Source organism: Mustela nigripes, chromosome 2, assembly GCF_022355385.1.
Source record: "Mustela nigripes isolate SB6536 chromosome 2, MUSNIG.SB6536, whole genome shotgun sequence".
In the NCBI taxonomy this organism is placed as follows: domain Eukaryota; kingdom Metazoa; phylum Chordata; class Mammalia; order Carnivora; family Mustelidae; genus Mustela; species Mustela nigripes.
Genome location: NC_081558.1, coordinates 62,633,452 through 62,653,630, shown reverse-complemented (window position 1 = coordinate 62,653,630; position 20,179 = coordinate 62,633,452). Strand labels below are relative to the sequence as shown.

At 43.2% G+C, this 20,179-nt stretch overlaps 1 protein-coding gene across 4 annotated transcripts in view; it reads left to right on the top strand.

Annotated features, from left to right (window-relative positions):
• Positions 1–20,179, top strand: part of ITGA9 (integrin subunit alpha 9) — a 326,717-nt gene that overhangs the window by 271,922 nt on the left and 34,616 nt on the right. For 3 of the 4 annotated variants that reach the window (XM_059390567.1, XM_059390568.1, XM_059390570.1), the window contains 2 exons: positions 17,260–17,385; positions 19,476–19,595. In XM_059390567.1, coding sequence (XP_059246550.1) covers positions 17,260–17,385; positions 19,476–19,595 — 246 coding nt within the window. The remainder of the gene's footprint in view (positions 1–17,259; positions 17,386–19,475; positions 19,596–20,179) is intronic. The other variant, XM_059390569.1, reaches the window with a different exon arrangement.

The window sequence follows — 20,179 nt, the reverse complement described above, 5'->3', positions numbered from 1 at the left end:
ATTTTTTAAAATCCAAACATAAGTTACTTATAAGCGATACAGCTTTTAAAAATGACCCTTAAGATATTTAAAAAAAAAAAAAAAAGGAAACACTAACAGAAAGCAAGTAAACAATATTAATGGCAAACAAAGTAGAATTGAAACAGAAAACATCATTAAACAGGGCCAAAAAATGCATTTCAAAGTGACTAAAGACCCAGTCTGCTGATAATTTGTAATATAAACAAACTTTTATGTTTGTTTATATTACAACCATACAGCTATAAAACATATAAAGCAGTGCCTGGTAGAAATATAAGGAGTAACTGACAGTCACAATCATTACAGGAAAATTTATACACTTTCCTCAAGTATCATCAGACAAGTAGGCATAAAATAATGGGTATTTAAATAATGGAACTATCAATTGTGATCTCTTAGAGAGACAGACACCAAGACAGAGTGAGGCAGCATGTCTGGATTTTAATAGTAGTCCCCTGCTTACCAGCTTTTGGTAACCTTGAGGAAATTACCTAAACTCTTCAAGTTTATTTTCCTCATCTGTCAAATGGGCTCATACCTACCACACATTGTGAGGATTGAAGAAGCTAATGTTTATGGAGCAACTTGTAGTTTTTAGGTTGTAAATAGGGAATGTGCATTCTTTTTAAACTTAGGTGAACATTCACAAATTACCCATGTATCCCTTCACAAAAGCAAACCTCAATAGATTGTTAAAGTCAAACACTACAGGCCACCCTCTGAGACCACAGTGTGAAAACTTGGAAGCTAACAACAAAAGTTAGACAAACAGCCAACCAAAAACATAACCACTTGGGAATTTTTGAACATCATTTGAATTAACTTTCTAGATAAAGAAGAAATCAAAGAGAAAAGGATGAACAAAAATGAAGGATAGTAAATTTATTCATTCCAAAACCAAAGGGAGGAAGATACAATCCACACCAAGGAAAATACCGCTACATATACATAGAAAACAAGAAAGTCTGAAAAATGGGGAATAAATTACGAACATAAAAGCTAGAAAAGGGATAAATAAACTGGACTCTAAAAGAGTAAAGTGAGGATATTGTTAAAGTGGAAGTCATGACAGAAAATAAAAAGAACAATAACAAAAGTATTTCACATCAATAAAACCAAAAGCTGGGGTATTTTGTCTAACACAACAGACAAACCTATAGCAAACTTGATCAAGATATAAAAAGAAAGGATAAAAAAAAACACTAGTAATCATAAACTACAATCATATGGAGAAGATTTGTTAAATTCTATTACTTTTCACAATTTAATTCCCATTTAAAAACAAAAACTCAAAGAAATGCATGAAATGAAAAATCTAACTAAACCAATTACCTTAGGGAAAAAAAAAACATAAAAGTAACCAAAGACCTATATCTTTAAAAGGCACCAGGCCCAAGTAACTATACAGAGTTCTACTGAGCAGTCAGGGAATGTATAATTTCTGTGTTATATAAGCTCTTCCAGAGAGTAGAGCAAGATGAAAAACCCATCCTAGGAGATTAACTTACTCTGGTCATTAACCAGAAATAAGAGTGGGCATTTACCCAGAGCAGAAAACTGCAGGCCATACTCACTCTGAAAACAGATACAGAAGTTCTAAATAAATGTTTGCAAAGCCATTCCTGTTAGAAAAATATTTTTTGAGTAAAGTACAGTGTCATCCATGAATGCTGTTGATTCTTTATGACATTAACATTGCTCATTATTAATGTGAAAAGAATTAAGAGTGAAATAACAGGATGATTATGAGGATGAGGACTTCCAAAAAGACAAAAATTAAGTTTAATATACATTTATGGTATTTTTTAAATTCCTGGTAAGGAAGATATGGAAGGAAACTTCCTCAACTTGACAAAAGTCCTCTCTCAGAAGCCTATACAATCTACAGGATAGAAACCTGATACTGAGATGTTAGAAGCTGTCCTACCTAAATGAGGAACAAGACATGAATTCCTGCTTTTGTCTCTTTGATTTAGTAGTGTTAGAGGTCTTAACAATAAAAAGAAATGAATGACCTTTATTGTAAAAAAAAAAAAAGAACAATAGTATCCCTATGGCAAACAATGTTATTATTCCCTGGGAAACCTGAAATAATCAACTAATTAAAAGTGAGGACTCATGAATGCAGAGAGTAAAAGCTGGGGGACACTTATACATTGCCTGACCTTTAAATGCCTTCCCCAAGCCACACACTGATCCATTGGCTAAGGACCAAAGCCTTACTGGACCAAGGTGTTTATGCACCACCTCTGGCCAATAGTTGGCTGATCACTAAGCTTTGTTGACCCAGGACAACCCCTAGGAAACCAGGCTTAAAAATAAGACAAGTATAGGGGCATCTGGATGGCTCAGTCATTAAGCATCTACCTTTGGCTCAGATCATGATTCCGAGATCCCGGGATCAAGCCCCACATCTGGCTTTCTGCTCTGTAGGAAGCCTGCTTCTCCCTCTCCCTCTGCCTGCTTGTGTTCCCTTTCTTGCTGTCTCTCTCTCTCTCTCTCTCTCTCTCTGTCAAAAAAACAAATTTTAAAAATCAAATAAAAAAATTAAAAATAAAGAAATACTGAGCAGAGATACCACACACCCGGAGAAACAGACTCCACAGAATTAGTCCAAGCAAGACACTAAACCAAGAGGCAAAGCAAAACAAACAACTACCACCTCCCAAAGCAGGGGAAATAATACAGAGTGGCCACAACAATTGAGTAAAACCTTCAGTTTTGGGGTTTTTTTACAAATTTTTTTTACAAAAAAAAATTATGAAACATGCAAAGAATTCAGAACAAGGTAAACAGTGTGCAGGGAGAGAAAAGAAATCAGTTGAAACTGCTCTGAGGAACCCGGATGTTGTTGGATTTAGTCATCAAGGACTTCAAAGCAGCTATTACAAATGTGCTTAGAGAACTAAATGAAACCATGTCTAAAGAATTAAAGGAAAGTGTGATGACAATGACTCGTCGGATAGAGAATATCAATAAAAGATGGAAATGGTAAAAAAAAAAAAAAAAAAAAAAAAAGCCAAATAGAAATTCTGGAGTTGAGAGTAGAATTCATGAGAGGTGGGGCGCTTGGGTGGCTCAGTGGGTTAAAGCCTCTGCCTTCAGCTCAGGTCATGATCCCAGGGTCCTGGGTCCTGCTCAGCAGGGAGTCTGCTTCCACCTCTCTCTGCCTGCCTATCTGCCTACTTGTGATCTCTGTCTGTCATATAAATAAATAAAATCTTTAAAAAAAAAAAAAAGAATTCATGAGAGGGGCTCTCAGTAGCTGACAAAGATCAGTGAAGATAGATCAGTGCAGACCATCAAATGTGAAGAACAGAAAAAAAAAAATAATAAAAATGAGCAAAGCTTCAGAGACCTATGAGACACCGTAAAGTATAGACATAAAAAGACACATAATTGGAGTTCCAGAAGGAGAGGATAGCAAGAAAGGGACAGAAAAAAATATGAAAGAATTGCCCCAGACAGTGGAGTCACATAGACTTCTGCACAGTAATTGATATGAAGACAATTGGCTATCCACTTGGCAGGGAATTACAGAAAACCTCTTCCTCACTAGGAAAAAAAATAGGTGTATTTGAAGGTGATGTATAAAAAGTAATAGTGGAAAGTACTGAATATTTTCATAATCTTTGGATGGGAAAGCTCTTCTTCCTAAGCAAGTCATAAAACCCAGAACCTACAGAGAAAAGATTGAAAGATTAAATCTATAAAAGTGTTAAACTTTTGTGTGATCATAAGATGTTACAAACAAACTAAAAGATATTTAGGATAATGTATTTGCTACATAGCTAACAGACAGATATGTAAATGTCTTCTTCAGAGCAATAAGGAAAAGACCAAAAATTATAAAAATGGGTGAAAGGATATGAACAGGCAATTCACAAAAACTTTAATGGCAAATAAACATGTAAAAAAACAAATACAAATAAATGACAAACTTAGCATCACTGGTAATCAGAGAAATGTAAACTGAAATGAAAATAAGGTCCACACCCAATTAAACTCGTAAAATCCAAAAGATTGTTAATATCCATTGTTGGTTAAGATGAGGAGAAATGGGCACCCTTAAATACTGTTGGTGTAAAAGCCAATTTGACAGTAACTATCGGAATTTAAAATATGAATACCAACAATTCCACTTTTAGGAACCTGTCTCAAAATTCTCACATAAATATGTATCCAGCAGAAATTTCTAACTTTTCAATAGTAGATGTAGCTGTCATTGTTCTCAGCATAAATGTAAGCTTTCTCTATTTTGGTGAAATAGAAAATAATATTCCACTAGGATTCTGAGAGGAAGCTGTTAGATTCAGTTTTTTTAAAAAGTAGTAATAATAATATATTTTTATTAAGAACTTGTTACAGATGAGGCACAGTAACAAGTAGCTTACCTGGACAAATTCATTTAATCTTCAAGAGAATTTGGCCAGGAAGCAAAGGCAGGGGGAGATGCCAAGGTCATGGAGTTGGTAAGTGGCTAAGTTAGTATTCACTCTTAACCACTAGACTGTACAGCCACCTGCAAGGCCTCATGACATCTTTTTCTCCAGACATGAGCTGTCCAACAGCACTGCATCACCTGAGCATTAGAAATGTAGAAATGCTGAATTTCAGGCTCAACCCAGAGCCGCTGAATCAGAATCTGCATTTTAACAATATCCCCAGTTAATGATGTATTTACACATTAATATTGAGAAGCCCTGGCCTAAAGCATATTACTTAAATCACTCCAAGCTTCTTTCCCCAACTATAAAATGGTGATAACAGTCTTTGCCATGCAAGGCTGTTGTAGGCAATCTTTTATCCACATGTTCATTCAGTCATTCAGCAAATGCTTTGCACCCACCATATGCCAAGACTGGGTTTTGGCTGCAGGGTTAAAAAAAAAAAAAAAAAGGCAGACAAAAAAATAATAATTTCCAGCTCTCATGTAGCTTATGTTCTGGTAGAGAAAACTAATAAGTAAAATAGAACAGCATATTACATGATGATAAGTGCTGTGAGGACAACAAAGGAGACCAGGGGGTGAGGAGGGGAAAGTTTGTAGTTTTCAAGAGTGGTTGCTGAGACCTTCATTCAGGATGGGGAACCCGAGCTGTCTCAGGAAGTTGTCATGTGGTCCTTGTGTATAAAGGCTTTAGCAAGCCTGTGTTTCCTGAGAATTCTCTCTCCTTGCTTTGATCCCTGCTTGGTTTCTCTCCTGTGAAACCCCAGCCCCTGTGCAGTGTCCACACTGGACATCCAGGAGCCTCTGTGTGTATGTCATTAGGACTCACCCTAGGGGAGTTTTCTGCCACAAAGTGGACCACTTAGTGGTCAAGACTGAAGTCTCAAGACTGAAGTCTCACACATCCTCTCTACCATCATACCCTCTCAGATATCTTTCTGGGTGGTCCTGCCCCAGGGCCTTTGTATCTGCCTCTGCAAAGACAGAGCAGTGGACAGTCACACTGGTTTTTAAAGCTGCTGGTGGCCAAAGCACATTTTGCAGAAGAGAAGTCCTGGGCTTCATGACTTAGTTATACTTAGAGGGTAATGGCAACAAGAAGTCTACCTTGCAGCAAGCTTGCTGGAGCCCAAAACTTAACTTGTACACAAGCTAGGTCTGGTACTTTAAAGCAACCTGGTGTGTAATCCCCGGGTTTTCTCTGTAAAAAGATTGGCAAGGAATTTTTTTTTTCTTGAGGCAAGGGAGAAGGGGGTAGGGGAAAATGGAGAGATAGACTCTTAAGCGATCTCATGACCCTGAGATCATGACCTTAGCTGAAATCAAGAGTTGGACACTTAACCAACTAAATGATTCAGGCACCCCAGCAAGGAGATCTTAATGTCAAACTATGTGGTCTAAAACCCAGCATGACCTCCCATCCACCTTTTCAGGCCATTTCCTCCAATATCCTTTGCCTCTGACCTTGTTCACCAGCCACTCTGGACCATGAAGGCTGGCAATCCACCCACCATGCACTTCCCTGGGCTTCCTGACCTGGTTTCTTCCTTCCCTCTGGCTGTGGAAAGCCCACTCATTCCTCAAGACTGAAGTCTCACACATCCTCTCTTCTATCATACCCTCTCAGATATCTTTCTGGGTGGTCCTGCCCCAGGGCCTTTGTATCTGCCTCTGCAAAGAGCACTCTTCCCCCAGATCTTTGCGTGGCAGGCTGCATCTCTTAGTGGGGGGTCTGAGCCTAAAGTTCACCTTTTCATTGAGGTCTTCCTGACCACCTAAGCTAATATTGCAAACCTCCATCAACTAGATCCCATTTTCCTGTGTTATTTTCTTCATAGCACTTGCCACTGTCTGCAATTACTATTTTTCATTGTCTGTCTTCTTCCACAAGATTGAGAACATTGTGACAGTAAAGTCATGGCTGCTTTGTTTCCTGGGTATCCCCAGCATTCGATGCCTAGCCATAGTACGTGCTCAGACAAATGAAAGAATTGGCCATGCCCGCTCTGTTAAAATCAACACAAGTATTTCTTTCTGCCTTCATGTAGGGTGTGTGTCCTTAAACACCTGCACACCCCACAGCATATCAAATAAGCACCTCGTATGTCCTAGGGATTCAGGAGATTTATATTGAGTTGAAATCCCATGTCTAGGTTGTTTCAGCAGCTTCCCTTAACCTATAGCAAAAGTTGCCTTAATTTCAATGCGGGAATAAGTACTAAAAAGGTAAAACTTTGAAATAAGGGGCTGAATCATGTAACAGAAACAAAGGCTTCTAAGAGCAAACTTGAACTCCAAAGCTTTGGTCAGCGACATCATGAAAACATTCTCCTTCACACATACACACACACGCGCACGCATACACACACACACACACACACACGTGCACACACACGCGCGCACACACACACACACACACACACACACAGAATCAAGCCCGCTGCTCTCAGCAGTGGCCTCAAACCATTTTTTTTCTTTCTCTTCCTTCTGCGTATGTGTAAGTATGAGCTGAATAGTCAAGTTTTGGAATGAGTCAGGATGAAGTTGGCTTCAATTTTTTTTTTCCAGAAGCCAAACACTTAAAAATGGGGGAGATGGCTGATTGAACTTTGGAGAGAGAGTTACGTTCCTGGGCTCTTGGGTCAATTTTAGTTTTGGCTAGAGGGAGAAAGTGTGTGTTTCCTTGCACAGCTCACATTCAACACACACTGTCTGGACGGTGGGGATGAGGTTCGACCTGGGTTGTCCACACACAGTGTGGCCCAGAGGCCGCCCTCTGACCCATGTGGACAGATGCATGAATCAAGCCAGCAGTGACATCTCCCTGCTGACTGAGGCGCCAGCTTATCAAGGAACCTGGGGTCCTGTGCTCACGGCCAGCCGCTGTGACATCTGGAAGCATGAACGCTTCGTTGCCAGTTGGAATGACCACGCTTCGCTGTGGGGTTGCTCTGGTCCTTGACATGGAAGAGCCTTTAAAGTCAGTGATTATGCAGTTTACCTCCCCTTGTTCCTTAAAAGCAACAGGACACAGAGCCCTGTTATTGCTGGGCGAGGGCTTGTTACAGAAGTTGCTAACAGGAAGTCTCGCTGAGTATAAACAGAGCTCATCAGTCGTTGCCCAGAAACACGTGGTTCTCATTTAACCTGTCCAGGACTCATTGTGGATGCTTCAGAAGCACAAAAACAGGAAAACTCCTCTCTCTGACAAACACTCCATGTTTTTTCCGACCCCAAGGAACTTTCTCGACCTTGTTAGATGCTGGGAGGTATGCTCTCCCCAGCCGTCCACGAGCCCGCTTTCCTCACTTCTCCTTAGTGATCCAAACTGAGGAGCGACAGCGTATTTCAGACCCCTCACCAAGTCTTAAAACTCTAGGCTGAAGCTTTCTTTTCACTGCCCTGATGGCGGTACTCTCAGAAAGTTGTGTTGAGAGGTTAGACCGATGGCTGCACGTGAGACAGCCATCAGAAAACGATGGGTCTTTACACTTTTTTAAAGGGTTTTATTTGTTTATTTGAGAGAGTGCTCACGTGCAAGCAGGGAAAGCGCAGAGGGAGAGAGAGGATCTCAAGGAGACTCAGGCTGAGCGCCGAGCGGACACGGGTCTCGACCTCACAGCCCTGAGATGGTGACCTGAGCCGAAACCAGGAGTTGGACGGTCCCTCAACTGACTGAGCCACCGAGGCGCCCCTTTAGTCTTTGATAAGGGAGTAATTATCAAGTGATACATCTAATAAATGCAGTCATAGCTCAGTGAATCAATAGGTACATTACTTTATCCTTTAATGGGAGATGGAGAGGAGCTCTGTTCTTTGCCATAAGCCGGGTCTAAGCTAGACCCAGGATCTAAATAAACTGATACGGTTCCAAGGGCTGTGTTGTGTCCCACAGCGGGGGCTACTGGCCATTTATTACCCAGATCAACAGACTGTTCTGTCTCCAAAATGCTTCATTATCTGTGGAAGGAAAACATTTTTGGCACACACGTCAAGTGCTCAGATAACATATTTATGTCTCCCTGTTTCACTAAAGAGAATCTGACCGCATCTGGAAATTCTTTTGTGTCAATGCTTCTCTGAAGCTACTTCCCATCTGTATTCCTTTAACTCCAGGGAAAGACCATCCCCACACTTGAGAATTGGGCCTCAGCCACGAGACTGGGCTTTCTCTGATTAAATGTAAATGAATTCTCTTTCCCAGGGCAGCCTCGTGGCAACCTGCACTCTTGACTTTCCAGCGGGCTGACCGGCTACACCCAGAGGAAAAGGAGGGGGGGCCGCGGGGAGGGCACGCCACTGTTTTGCCAAACCCTAGTGCTGCCGAAGGGGAAAAATCATTGGCTTTTACCATAAAAGTGAAATATTTTATGAAGTAACAGCAGACTCATACAGAAGTCAGAACTGTACAATGGATTGTGCTTTCCCTTTGCTCTGGAAGATTGATTCTGAGGCTTTGCCCCTTTCTTTCCTGTTTCAGTTTTGGTCTCAGAAACACCCTGACCTTTCACAGTGGTGGTGGCCTAAAGGGCTGGGGGAGGGGCTGCGAGGAAGCAAGCATTTTATTTAGAAGATAATTTTCAATGAGAGAGGAGACCTCGCAAGTGAAAGTTACAATCTTCTCGGGCTTTTTAACGTTACTGACTTTGCCCGTCTGGGAATTAAATGACAGCAGGCCGTTCTTCGACTCCTTGCTCTTCCGGCTCCATCCCCAACTCTGCTGGTTTGGAGGTGGGCTGTTCTGCTCTTATTTCCCCTTTTTCAGTTCAGGAACAGAGCATGCTCTTCATCTGAGTGAGGATCGAGGTTGGGAGGGACTGGCCAAAGACAGAGCCTCTTGTTAACTTACCTCGTATTGTCGTGATCACCAAAGTGTCTTGCTTTTTGTCTGTATGGACACATTGAGGTCTCTAGCTACACACAGAGGTAAATAACTGGAAAGCAGAACTCGCTGAACTGATAAACAATGGGGCCCTTTTCACAAAGCAAGGGGAAAGGGCTGAAGGAGAGAGAGGATCTCAAGGAGACTCAGGCTGAGCGCCGAGCGGACACGGGTCTCGATCTCACAACACTGAGAAGGTGACCTGAGCCGAAACCAGGAGTCGGACGGTCCCTCAACTCACTGAGCCACCGAGGCGCCCCTTTAGTTTTTGATAAGGGGATAATTATCAAGTGATACATCTAATAAATGCAGCCATAGCAAGAGAACACGTGTCCCCAGAGGGCCTACTGGAGGACGCTTTTGAGAACTCCTTCCTTTACATGAAATGATGCCTGCACACAAAAAAAAATGCCAGCCTTTCAGATACATTAGTAACCTAAAGCTAGGCATACCCATTGGGAGGAAGTACTCAGAATTGTCATTGGTTTCGCTGTCCTTATGTTAAGCAGTGCCATTGCAGGTGAAAAATCAGAGTAATTATATGGGGCCTTAGAGCAGCTACCCCTACTGTATTATTCTGGGTCTGTATTATTACAAAGACACGAAATGACTGATAAAACATGAAAATATTTGTTTTAGGATTTATTAGTAAAATATTATCCTCACTTCCCTTTCTTCAGTCAATGCCAAGAACCACTTAATAGTGAATCAGAGCAATGTGATTTAACCTAAGTCATAGCCTAAGGAGCTCTGTCAGACTGGTAAAGACTGTTTATCACAGTTTATAGTTCTTATTTATCTTTCTGTGAGTAAACATCTTGGGCCAACCTAATTAGCCAGTTGGTGTCACCTCTCAATCATTTTATGAGTATTGTTTTTATTTAAATCCTTGAAGTCCTGAAATTAATTTCATCAAAACCTCTATGCTAAAGGTCTGGCCTCCTGTGGGAGAAGGGAGCTTATTCTCTTCTGATACTGGGTTCCCAGATGAGGCAGTAAGTAATTGAATTAGCAAAGAAGGCACTGAAAACATTCTCTGGGTTTTCAAACCCAAGGGGTGTGTGACTCAAGGAGCAGGTGGCAAGTCAGGGGACAGGTTGTGTTTACCCAGTTGCTGTCAGCTGTGATGAGTGTAATACGATATGGAAAAGCAGCCCAAGGATGTAACAGAGAACACAGAGTCAGTGATTAATAGATAAATGCAAGTTAACATGAAACACATGTTACTTGAAAATGAGCCTGTGCCCTCTTTAATCCAAGTCAATTTAACAAACATAGTTTTTAAATCAAACTTCCCTTAAGACCCCCATTGGTAAAGACTCCAAACATCGTTCGGGGGGCAGGGGGAGCTCATTGTCACTTTATTCCCCTGCTCATTGAATCCTCCATTTCTCTTCTGTTGGCTATGTACTGTGTTCAAGGCAGTCCATCAATCCAGGGAGACTCCGGTGACCTTTCCCATCCCTGGACCCCAGCCAGCCAGAGGCTGTTGCTGGTAGAAGGGAGACGTCTATGCCTTAGCCTGCTAAACACGTACCAGCAATTGCACATACCCCAAGTGAGAAGTAGGTCCTTCACGTGAGATGTGTTCATTGCCATCTGGGCAGCTGCCCTCCCCCCTCCACTTAATCTAAGATTCACCTGAAAGACCCTCCTCTGTATCCAGCCCACCTCTCCTGCCTGCTTTCGGACCGCTAGTACCCAGCATTCATTGTGTACCTGAGCCATGTTGAACTCTTGGGTTCTCCCCAGGTCAAGTCTACTGTTTGAACCTCTGTGCTGTTCCTCCCTGCCTGGAATTACCTTCCCCTCCTCACTTGGCTCTCTGGTTCTCTTTATCTTCCAAGAGCTGTGGGAAGCGCCACCGCCCCCGAGTCCTGAGCGCAGGTGACGACAAACCCACTGCTGGGGGAGGGAGAAATTTGTAGACAAGAGTCATGGTGGTAGCAGGGCCGCTGCTCTGAGGGTTGTGAGTGGATGGACAATGAGACGAGGGTCCAAGTACATGGGGGACAGGTGGCTTGCAGTCAGCACCCAGGGAAGGGGGACCAGGAAGGGGCATCCAGGGAGAGCTTCAGAGGTGACACTCCTTCCACAGTCAAAATATCTAGGTACATGACTGGCTACTTACCCTCTCTGGGCCTCAGTCTTCTGATCGGTAAAATAAGGGTGAAAATTAAGGAGACAAGAAGTTCCAGTTTGCCTGGCACATTCCTGACATTGGTCTCTATCTTACCAGTCTACCTGGTTCACTCTCAAAAAGGTCCTGGTTTGGACAATAAATGATACGTTCACCTTACTCATGGCAGAGTAAGATTCAGTGCACGTCCTAGCTCTTAGAATAGTACCAGCATGAGCTAGTAGTATTCCTGTTTGTATGTGAACTCCATACAGGGACAGGGCCTTAAGCAGCTGGAATTGGTTTCCAGGGTGATACACTTGGGGAATGAGACTCAGAAAACAGATCAATGGACTTCTCCATCCCTCCAGTCTTCAGGCCCACGGACAAAGACTGTATTAGGGCTGCTCTGTTCTGGGACCCCAGGGGAGGCATGTGTCTTTCTCTAACTCTAGGTCAGCAAACAACTCTGAGGTACCTTATATAGGCCCCTATCCTCAGGCCACAAATGGTTTGTTTCCTCCAGCCCCTGCATCAGACCACCACAGCCCAGAACATCTTTAGTTAAAGCCCTAGATGTTTCTTTGAATGGCAACATGCAAAAGATGGATTCTCTTTTGTGGTATCATACCATGGAATCACCCCAATTCATGTTTTGAACCCCGTATTTTATGAAGTGAGGTTTTGCCAGGCCACCTAGACTGTACTGAGCACGTTGTCCTTGGATAGGCCTGGGACTTTGGTGGCTTCTGACCATGAACCTTGCTGACCGAGGCTGACAGGGACCCTGCCACCAAGTGATGTCCTTATCTCCTTGGGCTCCTGACAATTTCCCAAATCACCACCATCTCTTCCTTTCTGACTTGCACAATGTTTTCTTTGGAGTCAGGACAGGAGAGTGGAGAAGACCAAAAGCCAGCAGAAAACCCTCAGTTCCTTGGCAGAATCCAGCCTCGACATTGTGTCCCGCATTCTCCTGTCCTTTGTGTGTATGTTTGGTGAAGTCCTTTGATTCACATTCCGATGGATATGGACCTCTTCCAGCTCCCAGAGGTCCTGGAAGATAAGCAGCCATGTCATGGGAAGCATTCGGGCTCAGATAGTGTGGGAAATTAATGAGAAGTGAGTGGGCAGAGTTGAGCGAGGGGTAACGGCACGGAGTCCTTGGCCAGCCACAGAAACGAAGTTGTTGGACATGAGCGCTGTGGTGTTGGATTGCCTGTAATGCAAGAAGAAAATAATACTTCTCCTTGATTTTAGGCAAAGAAGATTGTTAGAACCAAGCTGAGGGTGATCAGTCATTGCTTATCTATGTAATGTGAGACTGGGTGGTCCTGTGCTCTTAGAAAATGCACAGATAGTTCTCAGAGTAGGAATTAGCAGGTGAGGACCACCTTAGGGGCCACTCAGACCCGCCATCCTCATTTTACACGAGGCAGCTGGAGCCCTAGAGACCCAAACTGGCCCAGCTCTCAGGAGGCAGAACTGGGGCTGAAGCCCAGGACAGTCAAGTGTTCATCGAGGCCATCTGTGCCACAGGATTCCTTCACTGGGTGCATCTTGCTGCCAACATCCAGTCACATGACCTTGGATGGCTCCTGGAACTTGGGGGTTCTGGTTCATTATCTGTCAGCTGAGGCCAAGGAACTGCGTGATCTGCAGGCTGCCTCCCAGAAACCACATTCCAGGATGCTCTGTTCCCCTTCCAACCCCAGACAGCAGGGAGCAGCCTGCCCCCCCCCCCAGCCAGCAGGCACTTTTATCTCCCATGCTCTAGCCAGGGGTTTTTTTCTGGCCGCATGGGTCAGAACGGAGGATTCTAGCTGAGTGGTCCCTTCCTTTGGCCCAGATGGGAACAAGAAGATATGGTTTCCCTCCACCTTTGCTGGTCCGTGACTCCTGCCCCAACCCCATTCACAGCCTCTGTATCTGAGAACCAGGAAAGTGGTTATAAACACCAGCTCTGGAGCTGGATGGTCCGCTAACTGGGTGACCTCGGGCAGTCAACTGGTCTCCCCTTGCCCTCTGCTTCTCCAACTGTAAAATGGGGATAGTAACAGCCCTCATCTCTGGGGCAAGGACTGCATGACCTACTACGTGTAAACCACTCAGAACCTGCCCACAGAAAGGGCCACACACGTGGGGTGTGTTTTGGTGTTATCGCAACTGTCGCATTCATTCCTATCCAACATAGAAAAATCCTTCCCTTCCATGGCCCGGCCAGAGCCTGAGCTGCTCAGTTCTAGCTGAGGGAGAGTCTGCAGCAGGATAAACAGGTTCAGAACCAGACCCACGCAGCACCAAGCAATCTTCGGTCTCCCTTTGAAAGAGGACGTCCCTGAAACCTCGCAGAAAAATGTCATTTCCCCCTCCCCCCCCCCCCCCCCCCAAAACCCCCTCCCCCCCCCCCCCCCCCCCCCCCCCGCCCCACTGAAGTGATTCCTGTGTAACCAGAGTCAGGAGCACAACTGGCTGAGAATCTCATTCACTCATTCCCCACAGACTCAGTCTCCACTTCCCTTCTCCAGATTCCAATGGGGCAGATCAAGCATCACAGGGGATCACATGACATCACTGTCGGCCCCGTTCACTGGCCCCCGAGACTCCAGGGGAAAGAGGCAAGGGAAGCTCTGAGCCACATCTCTGCTCCATCGGGCACACAGTGGGACTTTGGCCACTGCTCACCCCCTTGCTTTCTCCATCCCAGCTTCCTGACCATCTGTGTGGGGGTCTTCACAGCGCCAGCCTCCTCGCACCCCAGGTTAGCGAGACCGGCTGAGCTGGGGCTCCGTTCCACACTTCCTCTCCCAGCCTAGAGACCAGAAGCATCAGTTTGCAGAGCCAGGAGGAATTCTGCCCCCATCCCTGATTTTAATTAAAGATGAACGCATCCGGCAAGACTCAGAGATTCTGTTTCTCTAAGCCCAGATCAATGTGTTTGTGTGGTCAGGCCCAGTCATCTCAACAAGAGGAATGTGCACACCCCAAGGCTGCCCAAGGACCATTTTTCCAGTAGCCTTTCAGCAAGAGTTCACCCCAGACGGCAAACAGGGAAAGTGGAGGATGGTTCAGAGCGAAACATGATTGGAATCAAGAACATGAGCACAACACATTCAAGTTCTCAAATGCCCGGTGAACAAAATGTTCTCCATCCTCGATGTGCCCTACGTGACTAAACAGAGGGTAACCCCCAAATAACACAATCCCCCACTTCCCTGATGAGGTACACATAACACTTTTTTGGCTGACTTAGTAGGAGTGAGAAGTGTGTTTGTCTTGGAGGTAGGGGATGGGAATGGACTCGTAAGAGGCCAGAGGGAACTTTCTGGAGTAAATGATAGATTCTGTACATTCACTGGGATGGCGGTGACTTGGGTGATTTCATTTGTCACATTTCGCCAGCCTACACCCTTAAGATCTGTGCATGTTTGTGAATGTAAATTTTACCTCCATAAAAGTAATTAGAAATATGAATTAAATAATATCTACTTATAGGCACGCCTGGGTGGCTCAGTTGTTAAGCGTCTCCCTTCAGCTCAGGTCATGATCCCAGGATCCTGGGACATAGCCCCTCCTCAGGCTTGGCGGGAAGCCTGCTTCTCCCTCTCCCCCTCGCCTGCTTATGTTCCCTCTCTCCCTGTGACGCTCTCAGTTAAATAAATAAAATCTTTAAAAAGAATTCTACTTATAATATTTAACCTAACCATGCCATTGTATACTTAAAATTATGTAAGAATAACATATTCATCTATATTGCTCTTCTCATTCACACATCTCCCAAAAAGATGTTATGCAAATATATCTCCTTTGAGATCAGCATCTATCACGACGAAGCTACTTTTCAGTTGTTTTTCAAAGCATATCATCTTAAATTAAATTTGTCTAATTAATTTGGAATGCAGTACATTTTGAATCCAAGATTCTTGCTGAAATTTTATGGCAAAACAGAAGTGCCTATCTGCATAACATTGCAGTGGTTTTTCTCATTTGTCTTTTGATTACCCGTGATCCTCACCATATAAGCGACCTGTGTTTTGCTTTCTAAAATGAGCTTTAAAATATTTATCACAATTTGACACACTTGCACCTGAGGAATAATCCCCAAAGCTGTGTTAAATCCCATTATTTTCCTCCCATCACCTCGAAAAGCAGCCAAAACCAGCATTGATTGAGACCATTTCAGCTGCTGTGTCTTCCCAGGTTTTGTGGTTCAAATAAAGTAATTGAGGGGCGCCTGTGTGGCTCAGTCGTTAAACGTCTGCCTTCAGCTCAGGTCATGATCCCAGGGTCCTGTGATGGAGTCCCGCATCGGGCTCCCTGCTCAGCGGGGAGCCTGCTTCTCCCTCTGTCTCTGGCACCCCTCTCGCTTGTGTTTGCGTGCTCGCTCTCTCTCAAATAGATAAACACAATCTTTAAGAAAAAATAAATAAATAAAGTAATTGAGACAGTCCCAATTATAATATAGTCTTAAAGAATAACTCTAAACTAGGAGAGATTGGTAAAGGCAACACTCTCTTTCCTAATAATTTGAGGAAGTAGACCTTCATCTTACTTGTTGTTTTTAGGTATATACAGTAAATCCTGGCATATGTGTTTAGACCAAAGATAGAGTCTAGATTAATGCAGCAAACCTGGAGGTCTTATTTTAGAGTTCATTATGAAAAAATTAGCACTGTTGGCTTAAGTAGGAAGATTCTTTAAGTAAAAATTTTTAAGTTTTGCTCCCTACCATGAATGGGAAGCTGAAACACTCTTGAATAAATTCAAACACACTATATTTTCCTCAAGGGCATTAAAAATAAGAGTGTTTGATTTAAACAGATGATTCTGGCTAGAAATGGGGTTACAAACACAATCCTAAATTATGAATTACTAAATACGGATCTTACCACTTGACCTGAAGTTTTGTCTAGTCCTCAGCTAAAACTGGTGTGGTCTGATGAGGTATATAAAGAAGCCTTGGTTTTTTCAACATTTCCTCAATGTAGGCATCAAAATAGTGTTGTTCTCAAAGAAACCAACATGGGAGACCATAAGCTGTTGTTTCGGGGTGTTTCGTTTTCCATGTTGTTGCTCAGCACTGTTGCCATCTGAAGCAAGATCAGATAACTCACCAAGAGCTCACGGGCATATAAGCTCCTGCATGGCTCGATTGGGTAGCAGCCCAACTTTTTTTTTTTTTGGTAGCCTAACCCTCATTTTAAGTGACAGTAAATGTGGTTGCGGCTCTCATTGGAGCAGAGAATGGGGCCCAGAGAAGTCCTGCTAGATGCCTCTTCTCCTCTTTAGGGAGACAACTATGGGGTTTTACAGCACCTGGGGAGTTCCGTGGAACACAGTTTGAAAACCTCTGGCAGTGGACCGTGCATGAGGGCTTGGCTTCAGAAGACCTGGGTTCTGGGCTCTGTGATTATTGGCCAGTGACAACCTGAGTCTCAGCTTTCTCACCCAAAGAGCATGAAAGGTCATCTCAGAGAGTAGCTACAAGGAGGCTTATAAATGTGCTTTGGAAATTGTGAAGTATGGGGTTTGTTTTGTTTCTGGAGTCTTACTATCTCCTAGTCACATCTCAGCTGCATGCTGTGTACCATCTCATCTCAATTATTTAAGGACTTTGGATTGTTTGGCCTGGTTGATGCTACCACTCTGTCCTTCAACACCATACTCTCCACTGGAGAACAGATAGGGGGAGGAGCTGACTTGGTTATCGCCCCTAGAATAAGGGGTTCCAGCCTCGTGATTCGTTCTTGGGGCAGAACACTCTGACAGATTTCCTTTCACTTTCAGGTGAGCCAAGAGAAGGGAAACTGCTCTTTCCAGAAAAACCCAACCCCCTGCATCATCCCTCAAGAGCAAGAAAATATCTTCCATACAATATTTGCCTTTTTCACCAAGTCTGGAAGAAAAGTCTTGGTAAGAATTTGCTTACTAGTTGGGTTCACATGGGTGGTCCTCACTAGGAAGGCAAGTCTGAGATGAGAGGCCAGTTTTCTCTTTGGCATTTATTATTTCCCAAATCTGGTTTCAATCAATTGGCGTATAAAGTCACGAGGACTGTGGTCAACTCCCACTTTTCAGCCTGAGGTTTCAATCAAAGTGTTAAATTTACATTTCAAATTCCACTGCCTGGCAAAGGGAAAACCTTTGCAACCCACCAAGCACAAAGTAAAACATTTCCCCAGCTCGTATGAGTCTAATCAAGAGTGATGGTCCTCCTACAAGCGCTATGGAAAACTCTCGGGCAGGATCCGCTGAAATTAAACATCTCTGAACCCTGTGACCCAGCAGTTCCACTCCCAGGTATATCCCCAAGAGAAATGGGTATTTATGTCCCCCAAAACACGTGGTTGAGAAGGTTTACAATAATCTTCCTATAGCTAAAATCTGGGAACAGTCCGGTCGCCATCAGCAGGAGAACTGGTAGACCGTTGTGGTGTAACTACACCCGGGAATATTACAGAATAACGAACAGTACTACCACATATGGCAGCAAGAATGGATCTCACAGACATAATGATGCCTGAAAAAAGCTGGAGCCAAAGTACACACATGAAGTTCAGAGACAGCAAGATTAGCAGTGGTGTTGAAGGTCGGATTAGTGGTTAATTTTGAAAGGCTATCAACAGGCAGGGGCATGAGGGGAACTGCTTAAGTACCGGAAATGTTCTACATCTTGATCTGGGTATAAACATGTAAAATATATCAAGATGGACCCTTAAGATTTATCCTATCTAATATATGTATATATTTATTCTGTCTACTATATGTACTACTACTATAAGATTTATTCTGTCTACTACTACTCCATTGTTTTCAAGTGAGGGTTTTGAAGATGGAATTGTACACTTCCCCAAAGCCTCCTATTCCTCCATATATCTTCAGCTCCTTATTTCAGGCTAGGCGCATCTCCCTCACATTGTTTTTCTCTCTCTTTTTTTTTTTTGTCCTGAAAAAGAAAGTAGGACTGTTTGCCACTTGGGATATGGGGGTGTGGGGTGCCTGGGTGGCTCAGTCAGTTAAACAGCTGCCTTAGGCTCAGGTCATGATCCCAGGGTCCTGGGATCAAGCTCCATAACAGGCTCTGGGACAGACCGAGAGCCTGCTTCTCCCTCTCCCTCTGCCTGCTCCTCTGGCTACTTGTGCTCTCTATATATCTCTGTCAAACAAATAAATAAAATATTTAAAAAAAAAAAAAGAATATGGGGGTGGTTTTTGGTTTTGAGGGTTTTTCTTGGTTTTGTTTTTTGTTTTTACTTACCTAGTATTGATGATACAACTATTTTTAAAAGCCCTTAGAATTGTTAGGTACACTGATATTTAGTGGTTTGACAGACACAACTCTGTAACTGACTGACAGTCTTACCCCACACTTGAAACATCATAAACATATGTATATACATTTTGGATCCTACCTTACAGAAGAGAAGAATTCCTCTTCTGTAACTTTTTTAATTTGGAATTGAGGTTTCTATTGGTGATTCACATATTTTCTTGGTCAAACCTGTGCTTTTCTTTACTCATGTGTTTCATGAATCCTGTGACTTCTCAGCCCTCTCATTTGCTCTACCTGAAAAAGGAGCGCGAACATATATTTGCCACCACACAGGCAAAAACTACATAATTTTTGCAATAGGAAACACATCTTTGTTCAGAACTCATAAGAAAAATGCTTTTAGAATATGTAAATGTTTATTTTTAAAATGTTTATTTTTTAAAACAATTCTTTCTCCTTGTGAAATCCAATTTTGGGGTAGGGTAAACCAGTGGGTGACTTTTTCCCATTTGCTTGACAAAAGTTAGGTTCTGGTGCTTTGTGGGCAGGAAACCCCTCTATTGCCCTCTGGTGGCAAGAAGGAATAATTGCACCTTCCTATGGAATTCCTCTGCCTGGGATCCTCCTAGTGACCAGAATAGAACCTCGAGGAGCCCTCTACTTCATAAAACGCTGTGCATTTGTCTTTGTTTTTAATACCATTTGACAGTTCTCTGATTTTTCTTCTCAGGACTGTGAAAAACAAGGAATTTCTTGCCTAACAATGCACTGTAACCTTAGTGCGCTTGCTAAAGAAGAAAGCCGTACTATAGACATTTACATGCTGCTGAACACAGAAATATTGAAAAAGGTAATACCTGGGGCACTGCACTCTTTGGGTTCATTTAAAAGCATCAGAGTGGGTTTTCTCAGAACTCTGCCTGCTCCTTTTAAAACTTTTCTGGCAAGTTCCATTGGTAGTTTGAGGCTGGGGGTGGCAGATACCAGATCCTTGCTATTCCAAGGGTGCTCTGAGACCAGCAGCATCAGTGTCACTTGGGAACTTATTATAAATAAAGAATTTAAAAAGAAAAAAAAAGAAGAAGAAGAAAGAAAGAAAGAAAAGAAAGGCAGAATCTTGGGCTCTATGACCCAGACTTACTAAATCAGCATCTTCACTTTAATAAGCTCCCTGAGTGCTTTGTGTGTACATTTAAGTTTCTGAGACTTTAGCTTGCATCAGAATTATCTGGAGACCTTGTTAAAATGCAAAATCAAGTTTGACATTCTATATTTCTGACAAGCTCCTAAGTGATGCCAGTACTGCCCCTCTCATTCTAAATCAGTGGTTGATAGACCTTTTCTGTAAAAGGCCAGTAGTAAATATTTCAGGCTTTACAGGCCTTACAGTCTCTTGCCACAGCCCAGCTCTGCCACTGTATGGTGAAAGCCGCC